Below are 26,409 nucleotides of genomic sequence, written 5' to 3'. Positions count from 1 at the left end.
GTCCATGCAGGAACATCAACCCCAAGACCCTCCCTCTGGAGCGTGTCCTTCCAGCCCTGTCCAAGGACAAGGAGGAGGAGATCCGGAAAATCCTCCGCAATAACCTGCAGAAAACCAGGCAGAGGGTGAGGTGTCCCCTGGCACTGTGTCCCCTTTGCCTCGCTGGGAGCGGCAGGGACGCAGCTCTCAGCTGGGCCCTCCACTCCTGCTGTCCCTGCCCTGCTGTGCCTTGTGCTCCTGGCCTGACTCCTTCCCCAGGATGTTTTTCCCCCTGGGATGGTGCTGGGATAGTCGGAGGGGGAGGCTGATTTGGTCAGCAGCTGAGCCCAGCCTTTAAACCCTTGCTGGCCAGGGTGGGTGAGGATCAGGCATCCCGTGGTGGCACACCAGGGATGAGCCACGAGCCTGCCTGGACCTGCTCTGCCCACTGGTGGCTGTTTCATCCATCGCCAAGAGGGATGGGGCTGTGACCTTTCTTTCCCTTTCCTGTGGGATTTTAACCCATCTCCTTTCCTTGGGATCTCTCCCCAGCTGCGATCCTACAACCGGCACACGCTGGTGGCCGACCCCTATGAGGAGGCCTGGAACCAGATGCTCCTGCGGAGGCAGAAGGCCCGGCAGCTGGAACAGAAGGTGCCGGGGAACACCAGGGCTGGGCAGGGCGAGGGCTGGGGGCGTTCCCAGCCTGGGAAGGCTCAGGGAGGGGGCTGAGGGATGACAGAGGGTGACCCCAAGCCTCGGGGGTCCTCTGATTGCCCCAGGCTCCAAGCACGTCCCTGGAGCGTGGCTGGGAGGATCTGTGCCCTTGTCCTCTGCGTCCCACTGCTGCTCCTTGCCCATCCCTGTGGCCGGTTCCCTACCCATCTCTGTGGCCAGTTCCCTGCCTCCCTTCCCCTCCTGCCCTGGCCGTGCCGGTGACGATGCCCTGCTCCCGTTCCAGATGAACAACTACCTGACGGTGCCGGCGCACAAGCTGGACTCGCCCACCATGTCCCGGGCTCGCATCGGCTCAGGTAGGTGGGAGGGAGCTGCAGGAGGAGTGGCGCCTGGAGCACCTGGAGGTTGGGCTGTCCTGCACCTCCTCAGCTCCCTGTGGCTCTCCAGCCCCGACCATGCCCATCCCACACCCATCCAGCTGAGCCACAAAGGGTTGCTGTTCGGAGCAGAAGCACCCACCTCGCTTCCCAGCACAATTCCCACCGGGAAATCAGGTTGGGCTCTGTCTGGAGCCCAGCTCGCTCCATCCACGCAGCCACGTCTCAGTCCGTGCCCGTCCCAGCCCTCCTCAAGAGAGAGGATCAGGAGCGCTCGGCCCCAGCCCTGTTGCCGCTGGATTCCCAGTTTCTCCATCACACACTTGCTTTGCAATCCTCGGTTCCTCCTGTCCTGTGTCCCCTCCTGCTCCGGGGACCGGGTGTCGGGTGGCGGGGTGTGGCGGGGCTGCGGAGCCGGCGGTTCATCAGCAGAGGGCAGCTTCGCCCTTCCCGATGGAGCCGGGCTGTCGGCAGCTCCGGCTGGGATGTGGAAATCGGGAAAAGGAATTACACAGCAGAATTGGAAATCAGCGACACGGCCCAGGCACCCCAGCCCCAAACAAACGTCTGGGGTGCATCACCGGGGGGTCCCTGAGATCCCCCCTTCCCTGCCTGACCCCTCTCTGCCCCCCAGACCCGCTGGCCTACGAACCCAAGGAGGACTCGGAGAACTTGCCCATCATCACCATCGACCCGGCCTCGCCGCAGTCCCCCGAGTCCGTGGACCTGATGAGCGAGGAGCCTCAGGGAGGCTGCAGTGGCCTCCCACCCTCGCCCGAGGAGGATGAGGAGGGGCTGGTGATGCGGGTGAAGGAGGAGCCTTCCTCCCCCGGGACTGACGACGTCTTCACCCCGGGGCCCAGCGACAGCCCCAGCAACCAGCGGATGCTGCGGTGCCTGAGCGACCCCGGCCCGCGGCCGGAGCCCGAGGAGGGGGAGCCCTTCATCCCCAAGGGGCAGTAGCTGCTGGCACAAAGCCTCCAAATCGTTTCTCTCTCTCTTCATTTGTTCTTTCTTTGCTCTCCTTTTTGGTTTCCTGTCACTACACACCGGGTTCGGGAAGGGGAGACCGTCCTGGATGGACTGGGATTGCCAGGACAGCTCTGCCCAGCGAGCCCTGGGCTGGCCCCAATGAGCAGGGAAGGAGCCCTGGGATGCCCCGGGCTCCTCGGGCAGTGTGGCCTGGAGGTGACGGACAATTTTCCGCCCGGGATTGGGATTTGCAGGTGCCTCACAGCCCCCACGGGGCTCTCCCAGAGGTGCCCACCCACTCAGGACCTGCGGCCGGCTCCGACCAGGGGTGTCCACAGTCGCTCCCCCATGGCACAGCTTCCCCTGTCCCCACTTGTGCTTTAGCTGCCCCCTGGCCTCGCTCCGGAGCGGAGAGGTGGGACGGCAGGAGCTGTCACCGGGGCTGGCACACCCACGCTGCCCCCTTGCCTTGGCAACTTCCCCGTGGGACCGGCTGTGCCTGGGATCCTCCCTCCTGGCCTCACATTTCATGCCAGGTCTTTTCAAATATTCTAGAGCCATGCAGGGGGGCAGCTGGGACCCGTCGCTTTGAGCAGCATCTCCATCCCTCCTGGAACTGCTGTCACCTGTCCCCATGGGGACCCTCTGCCAGCTTCAGCCCCTCGCCCTGTGCCAGCGCGGCAGCGGCTGCTCCTTAACCAAAGACGGGGCCCGGGGTGTGCCAGGGGGGATTTTTTGTCTCCCTGCGACCGAGAAGAGCTGGGGGAGAGCCCAGGGCCAGCTCCCCCAGCGTGGGGACACGATGGATCCCGAAGGTTGGCAGGAACAGGACGACTGGGGGTGCCAGGGGTCCTGGAAGGACCCATCTTTCCCCAAGGCTCGGGAGGGCTCACTGGGTGTTTCGGTGGCTCGCAGCCCTCCCCGGGCTCAGGGGTGTCCTGTATCTGTCGCCTCGTCCCCCGCGTGCCCCCCAGCTCCCGCCATGTGCCACCTTCGCTGTGGGTGCCACGGGGGGCTCACCGCCCCCTCCCCGGGGACCCCCGGCCGCTGTCCCCTCCCTGTGCCGTGCCTTGCCACGCTCTGCCCCGCTGCCTTGGTGGGCACCTGTCCCATATCCCCCCCGCTCCACATCCCGCTGAGACCCCCGGGTCCGGCGTCCGCGGGGCTCCATCACCGGGGCGAGCGCCCACGTCGCTGCCTGCGCCTGCCTGCTGCCCTGCTCTGTTTCCAGGAGGAAAAAAGCAATGGAAATTCTCTTGTATAAAAAGGAAGAAAAAAAAAAAACCAAACCCACATGTAAAGAGATTCTTGGTTTTTATCATAAATATTCTAATAAATTAATGTTAATTTTTAGTGGGGGTTTTTCCAGCTGTTCGGACTCCTACCGCTGCCACACAGTCCCGGCTGTCCCAGAGGAACGAGGTAACCGTGAGACTTCGTCCCCATCGCTGTGATGGAGAGTTTGCCTCTCAGCCTCCTGCCGCGGCTGGGGGACACCTGGAGCCCCATCCCAGGGGGACATTTTAAGCTGTTCGAGCTTTGGCAAAGACAGGGCTCAGCAGAGCCCGGGCTCCCAAATCCCTCCCTGGGGCGGCACCGGCTGAGGGTGCGTTGGGAGGGTCCCGCGGGAGATGGATCCTTTTCCAGGGGATGGATCCCCCCGGCGCAGCCCCGGGATGCCGCCGGGTGTCCCAGCACAGCTCTGCCCATCCCGAGCCCGGTGCGTTGTCCCCAGGGAGAAAGGGGCAGCACCTGCCTTGTCCTGGCACTGCAGCAGGGCTTAGGGGGGGACGAAGGTTCCATCCCCAGGGGAGGGGTCTTGGGGACGTCTGAGCCCCGTGATTTTCTTCCTGGATTTCCCCAGGAGCCGCGGCTGGGGCTGAGGCCTCGTAGAGGAGCCAGTTCCCAGCAGCATCCCGGGACTGCGGAGAGGGGAGAGGCTCAAGGCAGTGCCCGGCTGAGGAGCGGCACCACAACCCCAAAACCCCCCGGGATCCACCTTCCAGCCGCAGCTGCACTGGCACCTCCTTCCACTCCCCGCTCCAGGGCCGGGGGTGTCCCGGGGCGGCCGGAGTCCCCCGCTTTGAGGAATTGCAGTGGGAATGTGTTTCGTGGCTGCAAATTACAGCCCTGAGCCGGGAGCCGTGACTCAGCCCCCGGGCATCCCGCAGCGCGTCAGCGCTCGCCTTGCTCACCTGCCCGAAATACCTGAACCCCGGGGTCCCCCTGGCCTGCGGCGGGACTCGGCTGGGTCACCCCACGGCAGGGGTGACCCGAGGGGTCCCTGGGCAGGATGAGGTGGCCGGGGATGTGGGGCAGGCGATGCCGTGGGGGCCATGGCGGTGCCGGTTCGGTGGGTGCCACCCTTGCATCCCACGCGGGGTCTGGGCTGGTTTGTCCCCAGGCCAGGGGGACACCAAAACAAGAGGGTTTGGCAAGAACAGGTAAAGCCAGGCCACGGCTCCATCCTCACCGGGGGAGAGCAGCGCTTTGCCACTCCAGTTGCAGGGGTGGGAGCACGAGAGGTGCCGGACACTGCCCATCCCGGACACGGAGGGGCAGCGGGAGCGCGGCAGCCCCGGGCAGTGCCCGGGTAACTCAGCTGCCCACGTGTTGGGGAGCGTCACCTGCAGCCTGATTTCAGTCATACCTTTCGAGCGAGAACTCCCCAAACCGAGGCATTTCCAGGATATTCTTGTTTCTGTCTTAAAGAGTGAGTAACTTTTTTAATGAGGGAGGACTGATGATCCCTCCAGGGCTGGGCTGTCACCGCTGAGCCACTGCGAAAGCAGACGCAGTGCTGAGGCTGGGAGGTGGATGGGCCCCAGCGTGTCCCCCCCGACCCTCCGGTCCTGGCAGTGATGTCTTTTCCCTGTGTGTGAGCCCCCCGTGCCCCACATCCCCCTCTCCCTCCCAAAGCATGTTTGGACCGTGGTGGTGGCACCAAGGACAGGGACTCTGAGCAGGATGACCTTGTCCTTGCACGCATGTGCCGTGGTGTTTATGCCCCTTCCACAGCCCCCATTCATGGGCATTAAAGAGCTGCTGCCCCAGCCGGGAGATGGGCTTTCCCCTGCCTCAGTTTCCCTCTGTGTGGTGGGGCAGGAGGGGAGTGAACGTCCCCATGGCCCCAGCAAGGACCAAAAGCCCTCAAAAAGCCATGAAATCCCTCCTCGAGTCACCGACTCCGGGCTCAGCAGCCTCAGCTCAGCAGAGCTCCCGGTTTTCCCAAGAGGAGAGGCTGGCCCAGCGATGGGACAGGGTGTCCTGGAGCTGCCACCACCTGCAGCTGCACTGAGGTGTCACCCGAGGCCCAAGAGCCCAAAGCAAAGGGAGTGTCTGCACTCCCTGCCAGGCCCAAATTTGCAGCACTGAGATGGGTCATCCCCTGCCACAGCTGTAAAGGCACAAGTCATGCCAAGAAAAACAGCACGTGGTGTCCCCGGGAAGCCACCGAGCCTGGGGACACACAGGTCATGATGCCAGGGGAAAGGGATGTCCCCAGCCAGTGACACCCCAGGGGAGATTCAAGACAGCCCACGTCGGTGCTGTGTCCTTGTCCCCGCAGCCTGGCGGTGCCGTGTCCCCCCCACTCCCCAGGCAGCATTTTGCAGCAGCCGGGGGAGGTGACAGGTGCCATTCCCCAGCTCTGTGTCACCTGCACTAATGACACCCTGCGCTCCCTTTCATCTCAGGGCCTCCCAGGTGGCCCCTCTCCAGCGGCATCACTCATCATCCCTTCCAGGATGGGATGTGGCCAAGTCTGGGGGCCCAGGGTGGTGACACAGGGACCCCAGGCTGAGATCAGAGAGTGACAGCAGAGAGTGACACCCCTCATGCCGTGCAATGGGTGCTCACAATGTCCCTGTGCCAAATCCAGCCTTGCTGTGGCCAACATGGGGAAAACACCTCTTGGGACAACTGCAGCCAGCACAGCAGCCGGTGGCACAGCCCCAGGGATACGGCTCACCAGTGGGGAGGGTCTGGGGACAGCGAGAAGTGGTGGCACCTTCGGGATGGTCTGTGTGGGACTGACCGGGGCTGGACAGTGAACTCAAGCGACTGGGAGGTGTCCAGGAACTGTTTGCCGAGGGAGGATTTGGACACGGCCATGGAGAAGGACTCCACCTGCTAAACCCACAGCGGGCACGTGGACACGGGCATGTGCGTGGGGATGGCAGCGTGGGCGTGGGGACGGTGACGAGTGTGTGGGGACAGCAGCAGGTGTGCAGGGGACAGCGGGTGTTTCCCTGGCGACGGCGGCTTTTGCGCATGGGGACGGCAGGGAAATGCCTGGGGACGGCTGGAATCTGCCTGGGGACAGTTTGTGTCCGCCTGGGGACAGCTCTGCGTGTGCGAGGGGCAGCCGTGCACAGCCTGGCCGGGGCGGGCACGGAACAGGCAGTGCACGCTCGGTGACAGCTGCGGGCACGGGGACGGGGACAGCCGGGACACGGCTGACGTGAGCGCGGTGGCGGTGCCAGGGCGCTGCCGGGGAGCCCCCACCCCGACACCGCCGTGCTGCTCCCCCGAGGCGACGCTGGGTGACGTTGGTGGCTCCGGGAGAAGGGCTTGGTCCCTCCTGCTTGCTCAAGGAGTTGGCACACGCCCTGCTCAGTGCCGAGTGGGACGGAGCCGGTCCCACGCGAGTCACGGAGTGCCCGAGGTCTCTTCACCTCCAGGCTGAAGAGACTTTCACCCATTGACCCACTCCCGCAGCTCTTCCAGCCCTTTTCCCCCAGTTCCTCACTGACCAGCCCGCCACGGCCAGGGGGGGCTCAGCTCGGGCGGGGAGGTTCCGCCTCTGCCCCCCGTCCGCCCCCCCGGCTGCCCCCGGGCCTTCCCCTGCCCCCGGCAGTGCGGGGCCCCCGCTCCTCCCCACGCACACGCCGGGGCACGCTCCGGCTGCACCCCGGCTGATTTCCCAGTGGGACGAAGCCGTGTCCGCCGGGCAGCCCCGGGATGCTGCCAGCCCCAGATCCGCGGGGCAAGCGGGGTCACGGCATCCCGAGGCGCCGCACCCTTGCCCAGCCCCTGTCCCTCCCGCACATCTCCAAAAGGGCTCTGCCACCCTCGTGCCACCCCCGGGAGGCAGGATCCGCCCGCGTTTCACCTCAAGACGATGATTATTCCTTAACTGCCAACAAAACAAACGAATAAAGCCCGGGCTGGCCCTCGCTGAGCTGGAAGGAAACGGCCCGGCTGCCATTCCCAGAGCCGGGTTCGCCGCCCGCGGCTCTTTGGGATAATCGCTCGGTGATGGACGTTAACGAGCGGCTCTCCCAGTCCGGCCGGAGCGCGTCAGCTCTTTCCAGTGGGCCGATGTTTCCTCCGGAGCCAGCAGCACCTCTGCCCCCCTCGGCCCGGGCGGCACCAGAGTCCATCCCAGCTCATCCCAGAAGGATCCGCAGCGCCTTGTCCATCCCATCTCCATGTCTGATTCCTGACCCACCACCCAGGGCTGTCGTGGCTGGGAGTCCCCCAGGCCCTGAGCAGCCCTTCCTCCTGCTGAATCCCCCCAGCGGGATTGGTCCTGATCCCTGAAGCCCTTTAGGCTCTCAGCCCCTTGGGAAACCCTTCCTGATCCAGTATTTTTTGCCAGCAGCATCAAAAGGGTTTTGCAATGAGAGGCAGCTGCCTGATTTTATAATCAAGTTCCTTGGAAAATCACTTTCCACATCACTGCCCTGTGCCCCAGGTCAGAGCCTCACGCGAGTAACCAGGAGCAGCTTTTAATCCCGATGGAGAAGCCTGGTGTAGTCAGGGAGTGGAGCACCACGGCACGAGGGGCATCCCCACATGGGGACCCCGGCGGAGGGGACTCCAGCCCCCTGGGAACCACTCGGGCTGCCAGTGCATCAGGGAATGGGGAGGATTTCAGAGGGAATCTGGGCTCGGGACACCACTTCCCTTCTCTCCCCTCCAACCCCGGCTGCGGATGCTCCTGAACACCCCACTTCCCCCCGTTCCTCTTTCTGCAGCCACCTCCAGCTCCCAGCAGCAAATCCTTGGGATATGGCAGAGGTCTTGGCTTGGGAGACAGACTTTGCATCTTGGAAGAGCTCTGCAGAGCCTTCCCTGAGGTGAAAAGTCCCAGGGTGGATGTTCAGGAGTTTCCAGGGGAGTTCTTGCAATAAAACCCTGTGAGGGTGTGAAAATAAATCAGCACTGGCTCATCTCCCAGCAGGGCTTGTGGCTCCTAAGGATGGATCCAGGCTCCAAGCAGGAACCGGGAACATGGGAGTGGCCACCGCAGATGCTGGACTTGCGTCTGTCCATCCCCGGGACCGCGGGGCACCAGGCACCGGCTCGGCGGAGAAGGGCCTGCTGGAAATGTCTGCAGGGTGAAATGCTGCGGAGAAATGAGCTCTGCAAAGGGGTGGGAATTGTTGGGATGGAAGGAAATGGGCGGCCAGAGGCCGGGGACATGTCTGGCTCCAGGAGGAGGTGGTGGCTCGGCTGAGAGCTGGGCCACGCGCAGGGATTTAGGGGCTGGGTCTGAACTCCCGCAGCTCCATCACCCCAGGGTGTGACCCTGTGTCTGCTGGGTGCCAGAGCTGGCACAGGGGGGCCCTGGGACACTTCTGACCAGGGCCAGGGGCCTGGGGGAGCTGGGGGTGTCAGGATGGGGACCCTGAGCTGTGGAGTGACAGGCCACGGAGTATCTGTGGGGTGTCAGACCATGGGGCATCATTCCATGGAGAATCAACGGTACACCAGCCTGCAGGGCATCGATGGGCATCGATGGGCATCGGTGGGCATCAGAGGGCATCAGACCACAGAACATCTGTGGGGCACCAGGGTATAAATGGGGCATCAGATCATGGGTATCAATGGGGCCTCAGTCCATGGAGAGTCAGTGGAGTACGAGGCTGTTGGGTATCAATGGGGAATCAGATTGTAGGGCATCAGTGGGCATCAGATCGTGGGGCATCAGTGGGCATCGATGGGATATCAATGGGATATCGAAGGGTACCAACGGCGTATCAAAGGGCATCAATGGGGCACCAAAGGGAACCGGCAGCACATCAAAGGGCACCAGTGTGGCATCAGTGTGAACAGCGGGACCCCGAAGGACCTCAGTGGGACATCGGCGGGGTCTCAAGGGGCACCAAGGGTGTCCCCGGGCGCCCCCGGGCTGTCCCTTTCCCGCGCGCCCCGCGTGTCCCGGCCGGGATTCCCGCGCGCCGCGGGGGCGGGGCTGCCCCGGGCCCGCCCCGCCCCTCGCCCCGCCCCTTCCCATCGCCGCTCCGATTGGCCCGCGCTCCAGCCGCGCTCCTCCCCCTGAGCCGGCACTCGGGCCGGGATTGGCGGGCGGGCGGGCCAATGGGGCGCGGCGCGGGCCTATATAAGGCGCGGCGGGGGGCGGGCGGGCGCAGCGCTCGGCGGAGCCGGTGGTGGGCGGGGGGCGGCCGGGGCCGGTTTTGTGCGAGTCCCTGCGGGCACCGACCGCGCTCCCGCCGCGCCCCGCGCAGCCGCCCCTCGCCGGCGCCACTTGGGGGTTGGGTTTTTTTTTTTTTTTGCTTTTCCCCCTATTTTTAAATTTTCCTCCCGCTTCCCCTCCCCACCCGGCACTTCCGGCTGGTTTCCGGGCAGTTTCCGGGTGCGCGGCTCCTTTTCCGGCGGCGTTCGGCGGGGGCGATGCTGGTGGCGGCGGCGGCGGCGGGGGCCGCTCCGGGCGGCGCGGAGCAGCGCGGGAGCCGCTTCAGCGTCCTGACGTGGGAGCAGGTGCAGCGCCTGGACCAGATCCTGGGGGAGGCCGTGCCCATCCACGGCCGCGGCAACTTCCCCACGCTGTCGGTGCGGCCCCGCACCATCGTCCAGGTGAGCGCCGGGGCTGGGGGGCTGCGGGGGGCCGCGGGCCGTGCTCCGTCGCCCCGTTCGACTCTGCCCCGCTCCAGCGGGGGTCAGGGAGAAAATAAAAGTGCTGAGGCGGCGATAAGCGGCCCGTCGGGCCCCGAGCCAGCCCGGCCGGGCACCCTCGGCCTCCCCCCGCCGGGCCCGGGGCAGAGCGGCCGGTGCGGGTCCGCCGCGGGGAGCGCAGAGCCTTCGAATGGTTCGGGTTGGAAGGGACCTTAAAGATCCTTGAGTTCCCTCAGCTGGAGTGGACCCACAAGGAGTCCAGCCGTGGCTCTGCACAGGACACCCCCAGAAATCCCCCTGTGTGTCTCAAAGCGTTGTCCAAATGCTGCTTGACTTCTGGCAGGCTTGGAATTCGGGGAAAGCATCTCGTCCCAGCACCCTGCTATGGGCAGGGGCGCCTTCCACTAGAGCAGGTTGCTCCCAGTCCTGTCCAGCCTGGACAGGGTTGCTCCAGGGGGAGTTAAAAGTTTTGGGGGGACTGGCCCCCACCGTTCTGGGGATGCTGTGTGCTCAGCTGGCCCCACTTCCCAGTCCTAGGGGTCTTGGTGGGGCTGGCCCCTGCCAACAGCCACAGCAGGAATGTCTAAAGCTTGAGGGCCCCTCCTGAAAAGCTCACATGCCTTTAAAATGCATGCCCCATCCCTGGAGCTGCTGCAGCTTGTGCCATAGATCCTGCTTAGCTTCCTCCCCTCTTACGTTGTTCCGCCTCTTTTTGAGTTAATTTGTTGCCCTAAAAAGCAGTGAAATGTGTGTGGCCAGGGCTAAAGTGGCTTTTTTTGGAGTACGAAATGGCTTCGTGCTGGTGGACATGTTGGGCTCGTGTTGGAAGAGGCAGAGTTATTAATTCAAAGGCCGGATCAAATGTCCATGTCCTTTGATTTCTGGGCACCACTGACTGAGTCCTCCAGAGCCTGCCCGAGACTTTGGCTTCTTCACGAGCTCCTGTTAGTTTAGCCATCAAGTAATAACTGTGTTTAATATTAAACTAACAATGTAGCTCGAATGAGCTGATGCATATTCATATTTGGGAGGCGACTTCATTCCTCAGTAATGACTCATCAAATGTAAAATCGGGCATGTTGGCTTCTAATTAAAAAGCCTATTCACGGCGCTAAAACCCAACTGGCTTTCACAATAACCGGGATTTTGGGGCCTCAGCTGCTTGAGAAATAGTTAAAGTTAAGTTTGAGAGATGGAAAGGTGACATTTGAAAGGCTGGTTTGGAGTTCCTCGAGTTCCTGCCGCATCTGTCGGGGGCAGAAGCGCTGGGTTCTGGCTGCTCGAGCTTTGAGCTGAATGACAGACGAGAGCTGCAGGCAGGACGCTGCCCTTGGCTGTGGCAGCACCACAGCACTGAGCAGCATCAAATATTCCAGCAGTTATCCCTCTCTGGTTCCACGAAGCTGCGGTGATCCGGTGTCGGGGTTGCTCAAAAGGATGCTGCCAGCAGCAGCTTCAAACACGGGGTAACCGAGGGCTGTAATTGTGCCCGGCTGTGAGGGCAGACCCTGTGTTTAGGGCTGACTAAGCTGGAACAAGTAACCCAAAAGGCAGTTATTTATCCTGTTGTTGTTGTTGTGGGAGGTGGGAAGCGGCAGGTCAGGACGCAGCAGGATTTGCTCCTGCCTGGCTGTCAGAGTCAATTATCCCAACCACACGGAAGGTGAGCTGCTGTTTTGGGAAGCAGGTCAGCAGCTGCCTAACCCTGGAAATATCCAACCCTCTGGGGAAAAATGCAGCCCTGAACCCACTGCCTGCGGCCAGGGGGGACGAGCTCCAGGTGGAGGTTGGTGGGTGGGAGCTCCCAGGGAATGGCAAAGTGCTCTGCTCCCTGCTGCTCTGCAGGTTCGAGATTTCTGGGATGATTTGGGACAAAGCTGACTCAAGCAATTGGGTTTTTCCCCTGTTTTCTGAATACGTCTCACACAGACAGACCTGGGGAACTCAAGTAAGCTTGGAGCTTATGGGTCTGGAGTGCTGCAGGTCCTGAGCCATGCCTAGAAAGGGGTTAAGCAGATGTTCTTTGGGGTTAGAAAATTAATCTGGAATGAGATCTTCTCCAAGCACTGGGCCCAGCTCTGCATCTAACACTTTGTGACCTATATCTTGTCTCTCTAAGCCTGAGAGCACAAAACTCTTTAACTCCACGAGCAGTGCTGGAGCTGTGCCCCGGGTGAGTGACTCCAGCTGGCAACAAATGAGACCAGGAGCTCCCCTGGGTCGCCTGCGTGATGTTTGTTCAGTTTGGGGGAATAACCCTGTGTGTCTTCTAGGAGCAGATTAATTTTTTCAAACTCTCTGCCTTGGAAAACAACTTCTCTCACTGGCTGGACTGGCTGTGCTGGTGGGGACTTGGGGCTTGCAGTGGTGGATGGTTCCCTGGTTAACTGTTGCCTGACATGTGACGGTCACCACGGGCTTGGCGACGAGCCCGGCTGCGTTCCCAGCCGGAGCAGGGATGGCTCATGTCAGGGAGAGATGGGAAGCACCACCAGGGAAGCTGCCTCGTGAGCCTGAACAGCCCCCCAGGTGTGCGAACATCGGTGGGTTTGTTCTGAGATGCTTTTGCAAAGGCAGCAGAACTTGCTGGTGGCCCTTGGCTGGGTCACTGAGGGTCTGGGATGTGACAAGGGTTTCTTGCTGCAGTCCCTGACCTTTTGTGTGTTCTTCCTTCCAAACAAAACCCATGGAGGGGCAGTTTTACAGCTGCTGAGACCAGGACTGCAGGGCTTCTGATCTGCCTCAGAACGGCTCAGGCCCACGTTGGCCAAGAGGGTTTGGCCCTTCTGACACAGCTTTGAATTAAAATTCACATTTTGGACAGCCAAAATACAGAGTTCATGGGGCCTCTCAAACTAGGGCAGGCTCGCAGGGCTCACTAAGGGCCCAGCCAGACTGGCTCTTAGTGATCCAGTTTGTCCATTTGTGTCCCAAGCTTTGGCTCTTTCAAGCCACAGCCTTGGGACTCCCAGGAGAATGGGAAATGGCTGGAGGGGAGCATGTAAGCAGAATGAGAGGTGGGAAGAGCTTCTGCTGGAAGGTGCAAACCCAATCTTCCTGGGATCTTTGAGCTGAGTTAAACTCAAATTATAAGCTGGTGTCCAGATAGTTTATTTTATGGTCTTGGGGGTTATTTTAGCCTCCTGCTTGTTAAGTAATCAGGCAGGTGATTCAGCTTCCCTGTAAATGAACAAAGCTTTGGAGGGGCTGCTGGGTGTGCCAGCACTGAGCAGGCAGCATTAAAATCACCGGAGTAACACCCGTAAGATGAAAGCTGCCTCTTGTGCTTGATAGCACGCCAAGCTCAGCACGAAGCTCTGACACACTGGAAATTGTTAGGATACACTTACTAGTTGGGACATGAACTTGCATACGCCTGGCTGGGGCTTTTGAGCTGCTCTGGCATCTTGATTTGCCTTTAATGAATCTTGACAGGCCGAAGGGGATGGCTAAAATGAGTGAGCCACCCTGATTAAAGCCATGGGGACTGCTGCAGACTGGGCTGCCACCTCCTATTTGGGGTCAGTTTGGGGTCGGCTGGTCTTGGCTTGGTCACTGGAACTGGGAGGGAATGAAGAGGGCAGAGACCACCCCAAAAAAATGGGGTCAGGAAAGCTCTCCAGGTCAGTGTGGGGAAGGCAGGGAGAGCAGACACTGCACTGGAAGCAGCACCGCTGATCATGTGCAGTCAGATCTCTCTAATGCCAGGGAATAAGTAAAGGAGAGCCACCCCCAGCTGCTGGCAGGAGTCAGGATGCTTTCCAAAGTGACCTATTTCCAATGGATTAGCTTTTTATTTTACTATCTTGCACTGGAGTGACCCACATAAGTGCTGGGAGTGAATCCTGCTGTCCCCAGGCTGCTCCAAGAATCCCTCCTTGCCTCTCACTGACTCTGTCTCTGTCTCAGGTTGTCCGTAGCCGCCTGGAGAAGAAAGGAATCACAGTCCACAACGTCAGGTTGAACGGCTCAGCAGCCAGTCACATCCTACACCAGGACAGTGGCTTGGGGTACAAGGACCTGGACCTCATTTTCGGTGTGGATCTGAAGACCGAAGACGTTTTCCAGCTGGTTAAAGATGTGGTCATGGATTGCCTGCTCGACTTCCTCCCCGAAGGTGTCAACAAGGACAAGATCACCCCCATGACCCTGAAGGAGGCCTACGTGCAGAAGCTGGTGAAGGTGTGCAACGAGACCGACCGCTGGAGCCTCATCTCGCTCTCCAACAACAGCGGCAAGAACGTGGAGCTCAAATTCGTGGACTCTCTGCGGCGCCAGTTCGAGTTCAGCGTGGACTCCTTCCAGATCATCCTGGACTCGCTCCTGCTCTTCGGGGAGTGCTCGGAGAACCCCATGGCCGAGAACTTCCACCCCACGGTCACCGGGGAGAGCATGTACGGGGACTTCGAGGAGGCCATGGACCACCTGCGCAACAGGGTCATCGCCACCAGGAACCCCGAGGAGATCCGGGGCGGGGGGCTCCTCAAGTACTGCAACCTCCTGGTGAGGGGCTTCAAGCCCAAGTCGGAAGTGGATATGAAGGCACTGCAGAGGTACATGTGCTCCAGGTTTTTCATAGACTTCTCTGACATTGGCGAGCAGCTGAGGAAGCTGGAGTGTTACCTCCAGAGCCACTTTGTGGGCATGGAGAGCAACAGATATGACTATTTGATGACCCTGCACAGGGTGGTCAATGAGAGCACAGTCTGCCTCATGGGACATGAGAGGAGGCAGACCCTGAACCTCATTGCCATGCTGGCCGTGAGGGTCCTGGCTGAGCAGAACATCATCCCCACGGTCACAAACGTTACCTGCTACTACCAGCCAGCCCCTTATGTCAGTGAAATTAACTTCAACTACTACGTGACCCACGTGCAGCCCTTCCTGCCTTGCAATCAGTCTTACCCCACGTGGCTTCCCTGTAACTGAGCCAGGACAAACTCCAGGGTCTGTCCTCCAAGGTATTTCCCTGCCTTGGGGGGTTGGGAGGGAGGGGAGGGGGGGAAAACTAAAACCTACCAACCTTCCTAGAACTGCAACAAAAGGAAACTTCCCTGGACTCTTGCTCGAGTGTCTCGTTCCTGGGGTTGTTGGAACGAGACCTGTCTGCTGTACACTGTGATGGGAAGTGCAGTGTTATGGAAATGACTCCTCATGGAATTCTGGAGGCAATGGGGTGGGGGGGTGTGTGAGGGGAGACTGTAGAATTACGCTAAGGTAGAGCTGCACTGCCCTGAAATGGATCTGAATTGTGGTTTGTTTTTTTTTTTTTTTTTAAGTGCAGGAGGTGTTATGGGTGTGCAAACTTGTGGTTTCTGCCGAGAGAAGCCAGAGTGGCTAATTCCTTTGAAGGACCAAAGAATCCTGTTTAAGTGCCTGTAACAATATAAACACAACTGTACTGTAAACCTTTATTATTTTTTGCGGGGGCTGATGGCCCAGAGCTTGAGTGGGGAATGTCTGAAGAGGAAAATGTTTCTGTCGTGGGTGGGGAGGGTCGCAAGATCATTTCTTATCCTGGCTGAGGCCAGAGCAGGTTCTGTGTCGCTGAGGGGTTTGGGCATGACTTGCTGCCTGTGAAGGACCAGCTGGAGCAGAGAGCTGCCAAAGTGGGGCTGCACAATGCAGGGGGGATTGGAATGGCTACGTGGAAATGCCTGAAACTGGGAACACCAGGGAGGGGGGAGTGCATGGAGGAAAATGCTGTGCAGAGCTTGCTGGAGAAAAGGCAGCAGGGTCCTACACACGAATTTCTTCAAGCTCCCAAGTCTGCAGTGCCAAAATATAGTTGAGTTCCTAAATGATGAGGCAGATGATTTGACCAGGAGCCTGCCCCAGGCTGCCATACCTGATCCTGTATTTTCTAGGGGAATTTGAAATGCTGCTCTTCCAATTTTTTTTTTTTTTTTTTTTTTTTTTTTTTTTTTTTTTTGGCATGCAGTGTGGTTTTAATGCACAGAGCCAGAGGCCAGCTGGGCTGTTGGGGAAGGTGAGGCTTGTCCTTTGAAGCACAAACCAGCCAGGTCACTGGTCAGTCATTTCCAGCTGTTGCTGTGTCCTCCAAGGAGGTGGACAGACCTCTTCCATGCTGGAAACCCTCCCTTGGGCAGGTCTTATCTCCAAAGCAGCCAAATTCCCAAGCAGCTCTGTGATTCCCTGTGTGAGCCACTGATAGCATTTGAAATTCATTCTCTAGCTAGAAATGGAGCCTGGGGTGGGGGGGTGAAGTTAGTTGGCCTTAGGAAAAAAATGTCTTCTAAACAGACCCTCTGGTGTTGTGAGGGTTTGTCTCTCTCAGTCCAACGTGGCTTTGAAGTCGTTGGGTGTCCGGAGCACAAAAGTTTTTCACGGAGGTGCCTGGATCGCTGTGCCCGCCAGACATCTCGGATTTCCCTGTGCAGGGAGGGAGAGGTGGGCAGGCAGCAGGCATTCCCTAGGGATGCTGCTCTGGGAACACCACGGCTTCCTGGTGCTTCCTCCGAGGCTGACGTACTCGAGTATCTTTACTAACTTGTGGTTTTTTGGTTTTTTTTTTTTTTTTGTTTTTGTGACAAAACTGTAACAGCTGGGCAGATTGAAATAAAGACTAGATCCTTGGAATGTGCATAGCCAGATTGGTACCTTTCTTGGGGTAGGGGCGATGGGGAGTAAGGGTGGGGGTGGCTCTTGCACCTGACATGGATGAGCCCAGCTGAGCTTGGTCCAGCTCTGCTCCCTCCCCACTCGGAGCTGGAGGAGTGGCACCAACCACCGTGTAGCTATTGCAGGTTTCAGCTGCCTCCCTGCAGAGCAGCTTTGCCTTCATGGCCGAGTCCCGTAACTCCCCGGAGCCTCATCCCTGTGGTGGGAGCTTGAGATTTGCCAGTGCAAGGTAAAACTGGTTTAAGGGCTGCTTTTGGGAGCTTAAGTGTGCCACTTTTGTGGCTTCAAGGAAGATGAGATTTTTTTTCTTGCATTTTAAACTGAACATAGATGCCACGTAGGTTGTTTTTTACAGGCTGCTCCTACCCAACAACACACTAAACTGAGATTCCCTCCTTCCCTTTGAGATGTCCAGAAAGATCCCCTACAGCCAACAGCTCGACAGGGCGACTTACCATTGCGATTGCACTTTTGATTGATGGAGTGTGTGTGGTGGGACTCTTGTGAATGGGTTGAACCTGAATTTTTCTAGACCTTGCAGTGATACTGTGCTGCCTCCTGTGAAGGGGCAATTGGAAGATTCCAGCAGCTTGAATGGCACTGATTTCTTTTTTTTTTTTTCATTGTTCTGTTTGTTTTAAATGTCTTTTTTTTTTTTTCCTACACCTGTATCACTTGTCATGCGATGGGCTTGACATAGACTCACTAGATTCTTTAGAATCTGTTACGAATAAATACAGTGTATTCAAATTCGTTGGATTATTTTTATTTGCTTGTCCATCTGGGTAGTGTGATGAGGAGATGACCTGACCCTGTTCCCCCCAAAAACCAGGCTCAGAACCAACTGGGCACCTCGAAAGGGGCGAGCTGAGATCCTGGTTCTGGATCTGCCCAGGTGCTCCCTGTACATCAGGCTGCTCCATCCCTCAGTCCGGAGCAGCTCTAAATCCCTGGGAGTGTTGTAGCTGTTGTCAGGTCACTCCTGCAGCCGAGAGAGGTTTCTGTTCTAAACGCTGTTCTTTGCTGTTGAGCGTTTTCCCTTTTGCTGGTGCTCCTCGTGGTGCTGGGCGGGGGAGGGTGGCCCGAGGTGGCAGCCTGGTGCCCGTGGTGGTCTGAGGTCCCTGCGGTGGGGGTGGCACTGGGAGACTCTCCCTGCTGGTGTGAGCAGCGAGAGGTGACTGGAGTAGCTGGGACTTGGTTCCTGTGTGTAGCTGCCCCACCTGTGGAGTGGTTCCTCTCAGAGCAGGGGAGGCTGAGAGGCTGCGGAGGGTTTATCTCCCAGGAAAAGCTGTGTTTGGGCCAGATTCCCGTGGGACGGCTGGCAGCCGGGCGCAGCTCCTCCAGCCCTGGCTGCCCTCCAGCCTAAGATGAAGTTTCACTTCCCCCTGTCAAGCTCCAGGCAGTTCTGGTTCCACTGCAACAATGGAGCTGACGAGGTGCCAGTCCCTCTTTGGGACAAACTTGCTGGCTCGGCATCTCCAAATTTTTACAGTCACGGGCCAAAGCTTCCCTCTGACAACAGGGCTGGGATGTTCTTGCTGGGCTGGCACTGTCAGAGTCCCTGTCCCTGCTTAAGCAGGCTCTGCCTTTGCAGAGCTCATTTCTCTCCACACCTGCTGGGTTTAGAGATGTTTCCCTCTTTCTGGCACAAACCCAGCGTGGTCTCCTGCCTTTCCCAAGTGTGTCTCACGTATGGAAGCAGCTCTGAAGTATCCTAGTCCCTCAGCTGTCTTCTGTGTGGGTGGCTGGTGCTGGTGTTGATGCTGTGGTGAATAAGCTGCCTCCGGATTTGTGACCCTGAGCAGAGCAGCAAAAGCCCTGACAGAGTCGGCTCGGCATTGTTGGAGCGGATCAGACCATACAAAAGGATGTTGGTGGAAAGTACTCGTTGTGATCAGAAAGGAGCTATCAATGTTTACAGCCGAGATTCCGATCCCTCTTTTGTTAATCGTCAAATAAAAAAAACCCCTATATATTTTCTCACAGCCTGTAGTCTGTCATTATTTTCCTCTTTGAGCAGAGGGGGTGATGGAGAAGTCAGGATGTGCCTGAGGATCTGGTGGGTGAAATTTAGACTCCAGTGCTGCTGCAGTGCTTCCCCCCAGCCTTGGCTGCGCAGCGTGGCTCCGAGGGCAGGCGTGTGTGGGGTGGCTGTCCCTTTACAGCAGCTGTCTATAAATACAGCCCCTATACTTAGCCCAGTGGTCTGGGCAGTGCCCAGCTCGGGAACTGGTGGTGGTGGAGGAGCTGGTGGTGCGGTGCAGCGCATGGGGCTGCTGGGTGCTCCGTGCCTGGAGATGCATCCAAAAATACTCAGCCTTGCAGCAGCAGGATCACTCCTGGGGCTGCCGATGCGGCTTTTACAGCTGCAGCTTTTCCTCCTGGAAGGACACCTGGCCGTGCTCCAAACTCACTGAAACGGCAGGAATTTGTCTTGACTCCAGCATGCAAGAAGCATCTTGCTCCAACCCTCCTGCTTCCAGCTGTCCTTAATCTGCTGGCCCGGTGCCGAGGGTGGCACCAGCTCTGTGCAGGCGGCTGCTAGACCCAGCATAGCATTTAAATTTTATTTTAATCTCTCTATTTAGCTTTTTCCTTGCGGCGTGCCAGTGTTTCTCCCTCGCTGCCCTTCTCCTCCTCCTCCTCCTTCTCGTCCCCGGGAGCCGCTGGGGCAGCGCGGGTGTGAAGGCTGCTATTGGAGCTGCTGCAGCAGGGGAGAACAGCCTGTCTGTGTGGCTCCTCTTGCCATTTATAGCCGTGCTCGGGGCTCCAGCACACGGGTCCTTGTGCTCCAGCACCCGCTGCCAAGCACGGGACAAACGCTCCATTGATGTGCCCGTTCCCGGAGGGTTCTGTGCTCCCGGGACGGGGCTGAGCTGCCCAGGGATGGCACAACCCCCCTGCCCGGTCCGAGCCTTGCAGGGGAAGGCCGAGGGTGAGAAATGTGTGGGGACTCTGTCATTGACCCCTGATGTTATCTCCTGGTCCTGCTGCCGGATCTGGTGCAGGCTTTTCTGTTCCAAACAGGGTTTGTGCTCCTGCTGGAGCCGTGGAATACCCTGGCTTGGAAGGGAACCATGCAGATCATCAAGGACAACCCCAAGCGTGCTTCTGAGAGTTGTCCAGACTCTTCCTGACCTCTGGCAGACTCGGTGCCACGACCACTTCCCTGGGGATCCTGTTCCAGTGCCCAGCCACCCTCTGGGTGTAGAACCTTTTGTGTGCGCAGGCGGAGGAACTTTTAAAAAGCCTTTTTTTCCTCTGTACCTGGACTATTTGCACTGTTCAGCTCCAAATACAGGTTGCCACAGCTTTTTTGGCTAACAGCTCTGTGATTTCCCTGACAACAGCCTTCTCTCACCTCTGACTTCTTGGATCCAACCTGGAATGAGCAGCTCAGGCATTCCCTTCCCTCCTGAGCCATCGCAAGAAGAGATCAGCTCGTGCAGAGCCTCTTGCCTGCTCCGCAGCATTCCAGCTTCCCCCAAAATCCCAGCGTGCCGGATGCCTGCTCTTCCCTGCTCCTTTTCTTTGGAGGAATGAACCACACGTGGCCGAGCTGCCACTGGGGTGGAAGTTGCTGTTGGTTTGCTGCTCCCAAGCCCGGGTGGATCCCCGAGCCCGGACACACATTCCAGCTTGTAGAAACACGATGGCTCTGACAAATTTGATTGAAATCCTCTGCTGGCATCCCGAGGTATTCAGGGGAATGATTGACAGCCATCGCAGAGGCGTTTCCTGAGGAAAGGAGGAAAAGGAATCCATGGCCTTGTCACCGCAGCCCGAGGTGTTGCACAACGGAGCCGTGAGATCGGCCAAGGACGGGGCGTCCTTGCACTCCTGCACCCCAGCCCCTGCACGTCCCACCAGCGATGCCAAGGGGAAATAGTGACATTCCCAGGCGGGACGAGGGCTGGTGGGTGTGACGGTGGCTCTGGAGACAGGCGGGAGGCTGGAGCGGCGCCCGGGGAGGCGCAGGGCGGTGTGAGATGTGTTATCTCTCTCGGTGCAGGTGAGAACTCGCATTTTCACTCCCAGCATCTCAGGATTCTCGCAGCCGTTCCCACCTCTCCCTGCTGGCCGGGAGGTTCCCCGTGCTGACGGATGGGGACGGGATGGGGACGCAGCCCTGGCGGGGCCGGCTGCTTGGGGTGGTTGATCCTTGCCCTCTCCACCACCACGGTGTGTTTACCCTCCTTATCTTGCCCCTATCAAAGCCCGGGCTCAGCAGGAGCGGTGTCACCCTGCCTTCAAAGGAGAAGCCACGGCGCCGCGCTCCCTGGGCTGTTTGTGTGGCCTATATTTTTGCCTTGTAATCCAAGGAGGAGCTGGAGGTATGGACACCCCTCCAGCCCTCCTCCCTTCCCCCCGTAGCCGGCGTGGCTGGAACAGCTGATTACTGCAAGCATCCCTCTACTAATGTGCAATTACAGGTGGCTTGGGCTGAAATCCCGGCTAAATCCTCGTGCCCGGGGTGTGACTCACCCAGCGACTGCTCCCCTGATGGATCCTGGATGCATTCCTGAAAGACTGGACATAATGGTTAACGTGCCACTCACCAACCACCCTTCCCAAATGTCACCAGTGTAACGAGTTTAGCCAGTCCCTTCCTCTGCTCCTCCTTCCCCACAGCCCTGGATGGTGCCGGGCACGTTCCGATGGCCAGGCCAAGCACCCAGGGCGTGATCGCCCTTCGCAGAGGGGTTTTCTAGCAGGGCCCAGGAGGAATCAGTCCCTCAAAAGATGCTCGTCTGCCCGGGGGTGTTTCAGCTGAGGTCAGAGACTACAAAACCCCAGACTGGGGATGGTGGGAAGGCAGGACGGACACGGCCCTTCCTCACGGCGACGGTGCGGGACGGCGGAGCACGTGTCGCCTCTTCCGCAGCTCCGGGGCTGCTCCCAGCACAGGCAGCCCTGGGCTTTGGGAATGTGCCTTTCCAGAGAAGAAGGGAGCCTTTGAAGCCAACCTGCTCATCTGGGGCCGGGTGCTGCTGTTCCGGCTCGTGCCGGTGACAGAGGGCACAGGGTGCCGTGAGTAAGAGCATCCTCACCACCGCCCCACGTCACCGCTGAGCTCACCCCGGGAGGGGCCACGGCCCTCCACCCCCACTAATGCCCAGGGAACTGGAGATGGTCGGCGTTGCTGATGGCAATAATTGCCCCCTGGTTATTTAGCTGATGATTTGTTTTATCCAGGCGGGCCGAGGTACATCTGACCTCAACTCATCCGCCCTGAGGCCGTCCCGGGTGTGCAGGGAGCCAGGAGAGACCAGGGGCTGGCACAAACACAGGCTGGGTGGGGAATGGAGGGAGAGCAGCCCTGGGGAGGAGGACTCGGGGCTGCTGGTGGATGAGAAGCTCAGCGAGGCCTGGAAATGTGCATTTGCAGCCCAGAAATCCAACCCTGTCCTGGGCTCATCCCACAGCCTGGGCAGCAGGGGAGGGGGGGTTCTGCCCCACTCAGGTGAGCCCCACTTGCAGAGCCCTGGGGAGCAACAGCACAAGGACCTGGAGCTGCTGGAGAGAGCCCAGAGGAGGCTGTGGAGATGCTCTGAGGGCTGGAGCCCCTCTGCTCTGGAGCCAGGCTGGAGAGCTGGGGGTGTTTACCTGGAGAGGAGAAGGCTCCAGGGAGAGCTCAGAGCCCCTTCCAGGGCCTAAAGGGGCTCCAGGAGAGCTGCAGAGGGACTGGGGACAAGGGCATGAAGTGCCAGGACAAGGGGGAGTGGCTTCAAACTGACTGAGGGCAGGGTTAGGTTGGATATTAGGGATAAATTCTTCCCTGTGAGGGTCCCCTGGCAGCTCCAGCAGCTCCCCAAAGCCCCAGGTAAATGCGAACCCCCCTGGCAGCTGGGAAGAGGCAGCTCCTGCCTCCAGGCCAGGCGATGGCAGATGCTGGTGGCCGGGATCCAGGGGCTGGGCTGTTGCCTGTCCCCAGGGCAGCTGGTGGCTTTTAGGGGAGGCTGTGCCGGGGTTTGGGTGCCAGGGCTCGTGCCTGTGGGCAGGCAGGGAACTGCTCTGCTCCCCCGTTCAGCAGCTCCTCACTCACCCTCACGTGGGGGGGAGGAAGGCTCATGCCACAGCCTAAACCCCTGAAAGCCAGGATTACTGGCATTATCCCGTAATTGAGGAGATCCCCGCTCTCATTAAGCCCCATCAGTGGCTGCTGCCTCCTTCCCTTCCCTTCCCTTCCCTTCCCTTCCCTTCCCTTCCCTTCCCTTCCCTTCCCTTCCCTTCCCTTCCCTTCCCTTCCCTTCCCTTCCCTTCCCTTCCCTTCCCTTCCCTTCCCTTCCCTTCCCTTCCCTTCCCTTCCCTTCCCTTCCCTTCCCTTCCCTTCCCTTCCCTTCCCTTCCCTTCCCTTCCCTTCCCTTCCCTTCCCTTCCCTTCCCTCCTTCCTTCTCAGAGTAGGGATCCCCACTGCTCCCCCATGCCCTGGGCCTCTCCAAAGGCACCACCAGCCCTGAGTGGGGCTGGGGACCCAAAAGCTCTGGGGTGACCATGGGGCTTCTCCCAGCCTCCGGCTCAGGCCACCAAGAGCTGTGGGATCAAAAGTGTTGGGATGTTTTTTCCCCCTCTGCTCTCAGGGAGGAGCTGCCTGTGTTTGCCTGCTGTGGGTGAAGCTCCATTTTGTGCCCCAGGTTCTCTCCTTGGTGGAGCTGCCCGTGCTCCCTGCAGCCCTGGAGCGCAGCGTGGTCACTGCTGAGCCTGTCCCCGTCCCTGTGCTGGCTCCATCACCGCCCTGAGGAAGAGGAGGATGCTGAGATAACCAAGGAGCTCAGACAGCACAGGATCCCTCTGCTCCAGTGCATCCCAGCGGATTAATGGGTTGAGAGGAGGTGCTGCAGCACGGCCAGGGCAGGAAAAACATCAGGCTCAGGGGAGTTGGCTCCTGCATGGATGGAGAGGGAGGTGGGAGAACCCTCATCTGCCCCAGGACGTGGTTCAGGGTCCCACTGGAGCTTCGGGGAGGTTTTCTAGTGTAAAGGGGTGTCAGCAGGGGCCACATGGCAGAGCCTAAATGCCAGCACAAGGTTTTGGGCATTGGGAAGGGACATGGAGCACAGCAGAGCTCAGCACAGCCTCGGGGCTGGCACCACCAGCACCCCCGGATCCACAGAGCGCTCCTGCTCCTCATCCTCCTGCACCTGGAGCTTGCATCATCCCAGTGGGAATTGCCTTCTCACCACACCAGAGGGGCCGGGGGACGAGGCTGCCGCCAGCCTGGTGTCACAGCCAGGCAGGACAGGGCCACCTGCAGCAGGACAGAGCCACCCTGCAGCAGGACAGGGCCACCTGCAGCAGGACAGGGCCACCCTGCAGCAGGACAGGGCCACCTGCAGCAGGACAGGGCCACCCTGCAGCAGGACAGGGCCACCTGCAGCAGGACAGGGCCACCCTGCAGCAGGACAGCCTGGAGCAGGGCGTGGGGGAACCCGACAGGGCAGCTCCAGGAGACCCCATGCCCTGTGTCACACCCAGGGGAGACCTTTAAGTTCCAGGATATGGGCCGGAGAAGGGGGCAGGAGGCACTGGCTGCTTTGTGATGCCCATCTGCCCGGCCCCTCTTCTCCAGCCGGAGTCACCGGAGCCGTGTGTGGTCAGTGTGCGGTCAGTGTGTGGTCAGTGTGTGGTCAGTGTGTGGTCAGTGTGTGCTCATCCCCTGCACAGCGCTCTACACGTGTTGCCAGCGTGATAAGGACAGCCGAGATAAGGACACGGATGTCCCTGTGCCTGGTGCTGTGCTCCAGCTCCCCGGCCCCGGCGCGGGGCTCTAGTCCAGCCTTCCCCCTTTTCCTGCTGTGCCAGGGCTCAGCAGTGCCCACACGTGCCCAGGTGGGTCCCTGCTGTCACAGCCCGTGTCCCTGCTGTGCTGGCACGTCCCGCTGTGGCTCACGGAGAGGTCGGGTCCTGCCTCACACCATCCGTGGTTCGTGTGCCCAGTGCCGTGACCCTGCTGCACCGTGGGGTGAGATGAGCCCAGAAATTCCCCTTTTCACCCCTCTGAGCCCCAGCCCAGCAGTGCAGCACCCGCTGCACCACCAAACTGCCCCAAACCAGCCCAAAAGCCGAAGCAGGAACAGGATATTTGCTCTCAGAGGGACTGTTGGAACTTCTCCCAGTGACTCCGCGGCTCGGACAGCCCCAGCTGGAGCAGGTGATAAATCCCCCTTGCCGTGCCCTGTTCCTCAGGTATTTCAGGATTACATCAACCTCTGCGTCCTGTGCTTTCTCCCAGGCAGGCTCTGTGTGCAGAGCAGCCCTTTGGGGTTGTTTGTGTTCATGGCTTTGGGGTTATCGGAGCCCAGGAGGGGACAGAGCGACATGGAAATGGCTTTGGGTTGAAATGCCGGGTGAATTGGTGGGTTCCTGAAGCACACGAGCCACAGTGAGTGTGAATGTCGTGCTCTGCTGCACTTGGGAGGGGCTTTACTCAGGCTGGCCCCAACCCTGCGGTTGTGCAAAGCCAAGTGAGGCTTTGACCTTTTAAACTGACCTCGGGGGCATTTTGCTGCCTGCTTTGAAAAGCCAGGGTGGTAGGAGGAGAATGACGTGGCTGTTTTCCCTCCGGATGGATCCCTGTGCGTCCCAGGCTGGGCTGTTTTCACAGAATCATGGAATGGGTTGAGTTGGACGGGACCTTAAAGACCTCCTCATCCCACCCTCTGCCATGGATAACCTCTGCCAGGGCCTCTCCACCCTCACAGGGAGAAATTTCTTCCTAAAATCCGATCTAAACCTACTCAGCTTAAAGCTGTTCCCCTTTCTCCCACTTGTCCTTGTCTTCTTTTGCTGCAAAGCCCTCAGCAGCTCTTCTTGAGTGGAAATACAGCTTCATCTTGGCTGAAATTCTGGCAGAAAGTGGAGATTTGGGTTAAAATCCTGGGCTGAAAGCAGAGCAGGTGATGGGAGCTCAGAGGGTTGAGATTCTGGGAGCTCACGGTGCAGCTGAGGCTTAAATTTAGGATGTTTCCAAGCTGGCGAGCACGTCTGTGGCTCAGCTTTGACTCCCAGTCATAGGAAGGATTTAACATCTTTCAGGAGGAAGGGAGTGGGGAAAATTCATCCCTGTGATCCCCTTTGGAGGGCTTTGGAAGGATGAGCAGAGCTCCTTGGGGCTCACACCACGGCACGGAGCGTCCCGGCAGCAAAAAGAAACACCAGGACCTGATCCAAAACCCTCACCGGGAATTTTTCCATCTGCTGCACCGGGCTGTAGATCAAACCTCGGGTGACCTGCGGGGCTGACAAAGGGAGAATGGACTTTTGGGGTTTGTTTAATGTCCCTGGGGCTGGGAAAGGACGTTCCCGGCCTCCATCCTGTCCTCCCTTTGTTCCCGGGTTGGGCATTGTAGCGCGGAGCCCCAGCTGGGGCTGTGCTGCCCCGGCCTTTCTGCCTTCTCCTCTGGCAGCCGGATCGAAGCTGCTGGATTTTGGTGCTCACAAGGATTTTTGGGGGCTTCAGGACTGTGCACGCGCCAGGGGGGCTGTTCTGTGGGGTTTTCCAGAGGAGGGGCTGAGGATGCAATGCCAGCATCTCCCTGGGGGACGAAGTGGAGGGGAGAGGACCTTCCCCAAAAAAAAAGGCTGGAGGAGGATCCACTCCTGGCTCCCACAAGGCTCCGTGTGTCCTCCCACCCCAGCCGGGTGTGGGCAGGGGGTGCTGGCCAGGATGGGAGTCGGGAACACTGGGGTCAGGGCTTCCCAGCCGGAGAAGGGATGGGAGCAGGAGGAGGGTGCTGGTGTGTGGGATTTGGCCGCAGCTTTTCCTCCAGGCAGCTGCTTCCCCCCTCGGAGCGGGGTTATCGGAGCAGCCGCCGTTTTCCACTTGGAGCGATAGCCCAAGGACACGGCAGGTCCCTGGGGACACGGGGACCTCGGGGGCAGGCTGCTGGCTTTGCCT

The 26,409-nt window shown here is 59.5% G+C and overlaps 2 protein-coding genes and 1 long non-coding RNA gene across 3 annotated transcripts in view; 2 read left to right on the top strand and 1 right to left on the bottom strand.

Annotated features, from left to right (window-relative positions):
- SLC9A1 (solute carrier family 9 member A1) overlaps positions 1 to 3,347 on the top strand; it is a 27,662-nt gene extending 24,315 nt beyond the window's left edge. The window contains exons 9-12 of the mRNA XM_032132137.1: positions 11 to 125; positions 532 to 633; positions 941 to 1,013; positions 1,669 to 3,347. Of these exons, the coding sequence (XP_031988028.1) occupies positions 11 to 125; positions 532 to 633; positions 941 to 1,013; positions 1,669 to 1,997 (619 nt within the window). The 3' untranslated portion in view covers positions 1,998 to 3,347. The remainder of the gene's footprint in view (positions 1 to 10; positions 126 to 531; positions 634 to 940; positions 1,014 to 1,668) is intronic.
- LOC116454945 lies at positions 2,390 to 26,409 on the bottom strand. The gene is made up of 3 exons (XR_004244248.1): positions 26,377 to 26,409; positions 19,405 to 19,411; positions 2,390 to 2,474 (listed from the first exon to the last, which is right to left on the bottom strand). It is a non-coding gene; the product is annotated as an uncharacterized LOC116454945 (long non-coding RNA).
- TENT5B (terminal nucleotidyltransferase 5B) lies at positions 9,399 to 17,264 on the top strand. The gene is made up of 3 exons (XM_032132138.1): positions 9,399 to 9,830; positions 13,779 to 14,830; positions 15,149 to 17,264. Exons 1-2 carry the CDS (start codon positions 9,648 to 9,650, stop codon positions 14,796 to 14,798), a joined length of 1,203 nt encoding a protein of 400 aa, XP_031988029.1. The 5' UTR covers positions 9,399 to 9,647; the 3' UTR covers positions 14,799 to 14,830; positions 15,149 to 17,264.

The sequence above is a fragment of the Corvus moneduloides genome, chromosome 23 (genome assembly GCF_009650955.1).
Source record: "Corvus moneduloides isolate bCorMon1 chromosome 23, bCorMon1.pri, whole genome shotgun sequence".
Classification (NCBI taxonomy): Eukaryota; Metazoa; Chordata; class Aves; order Passeriformes; family Corvidae; genus Corvus; species Corvus moneduloides.
This window is presented reverse-complemented; position numbering and strand designations above follow the sequence as displayed.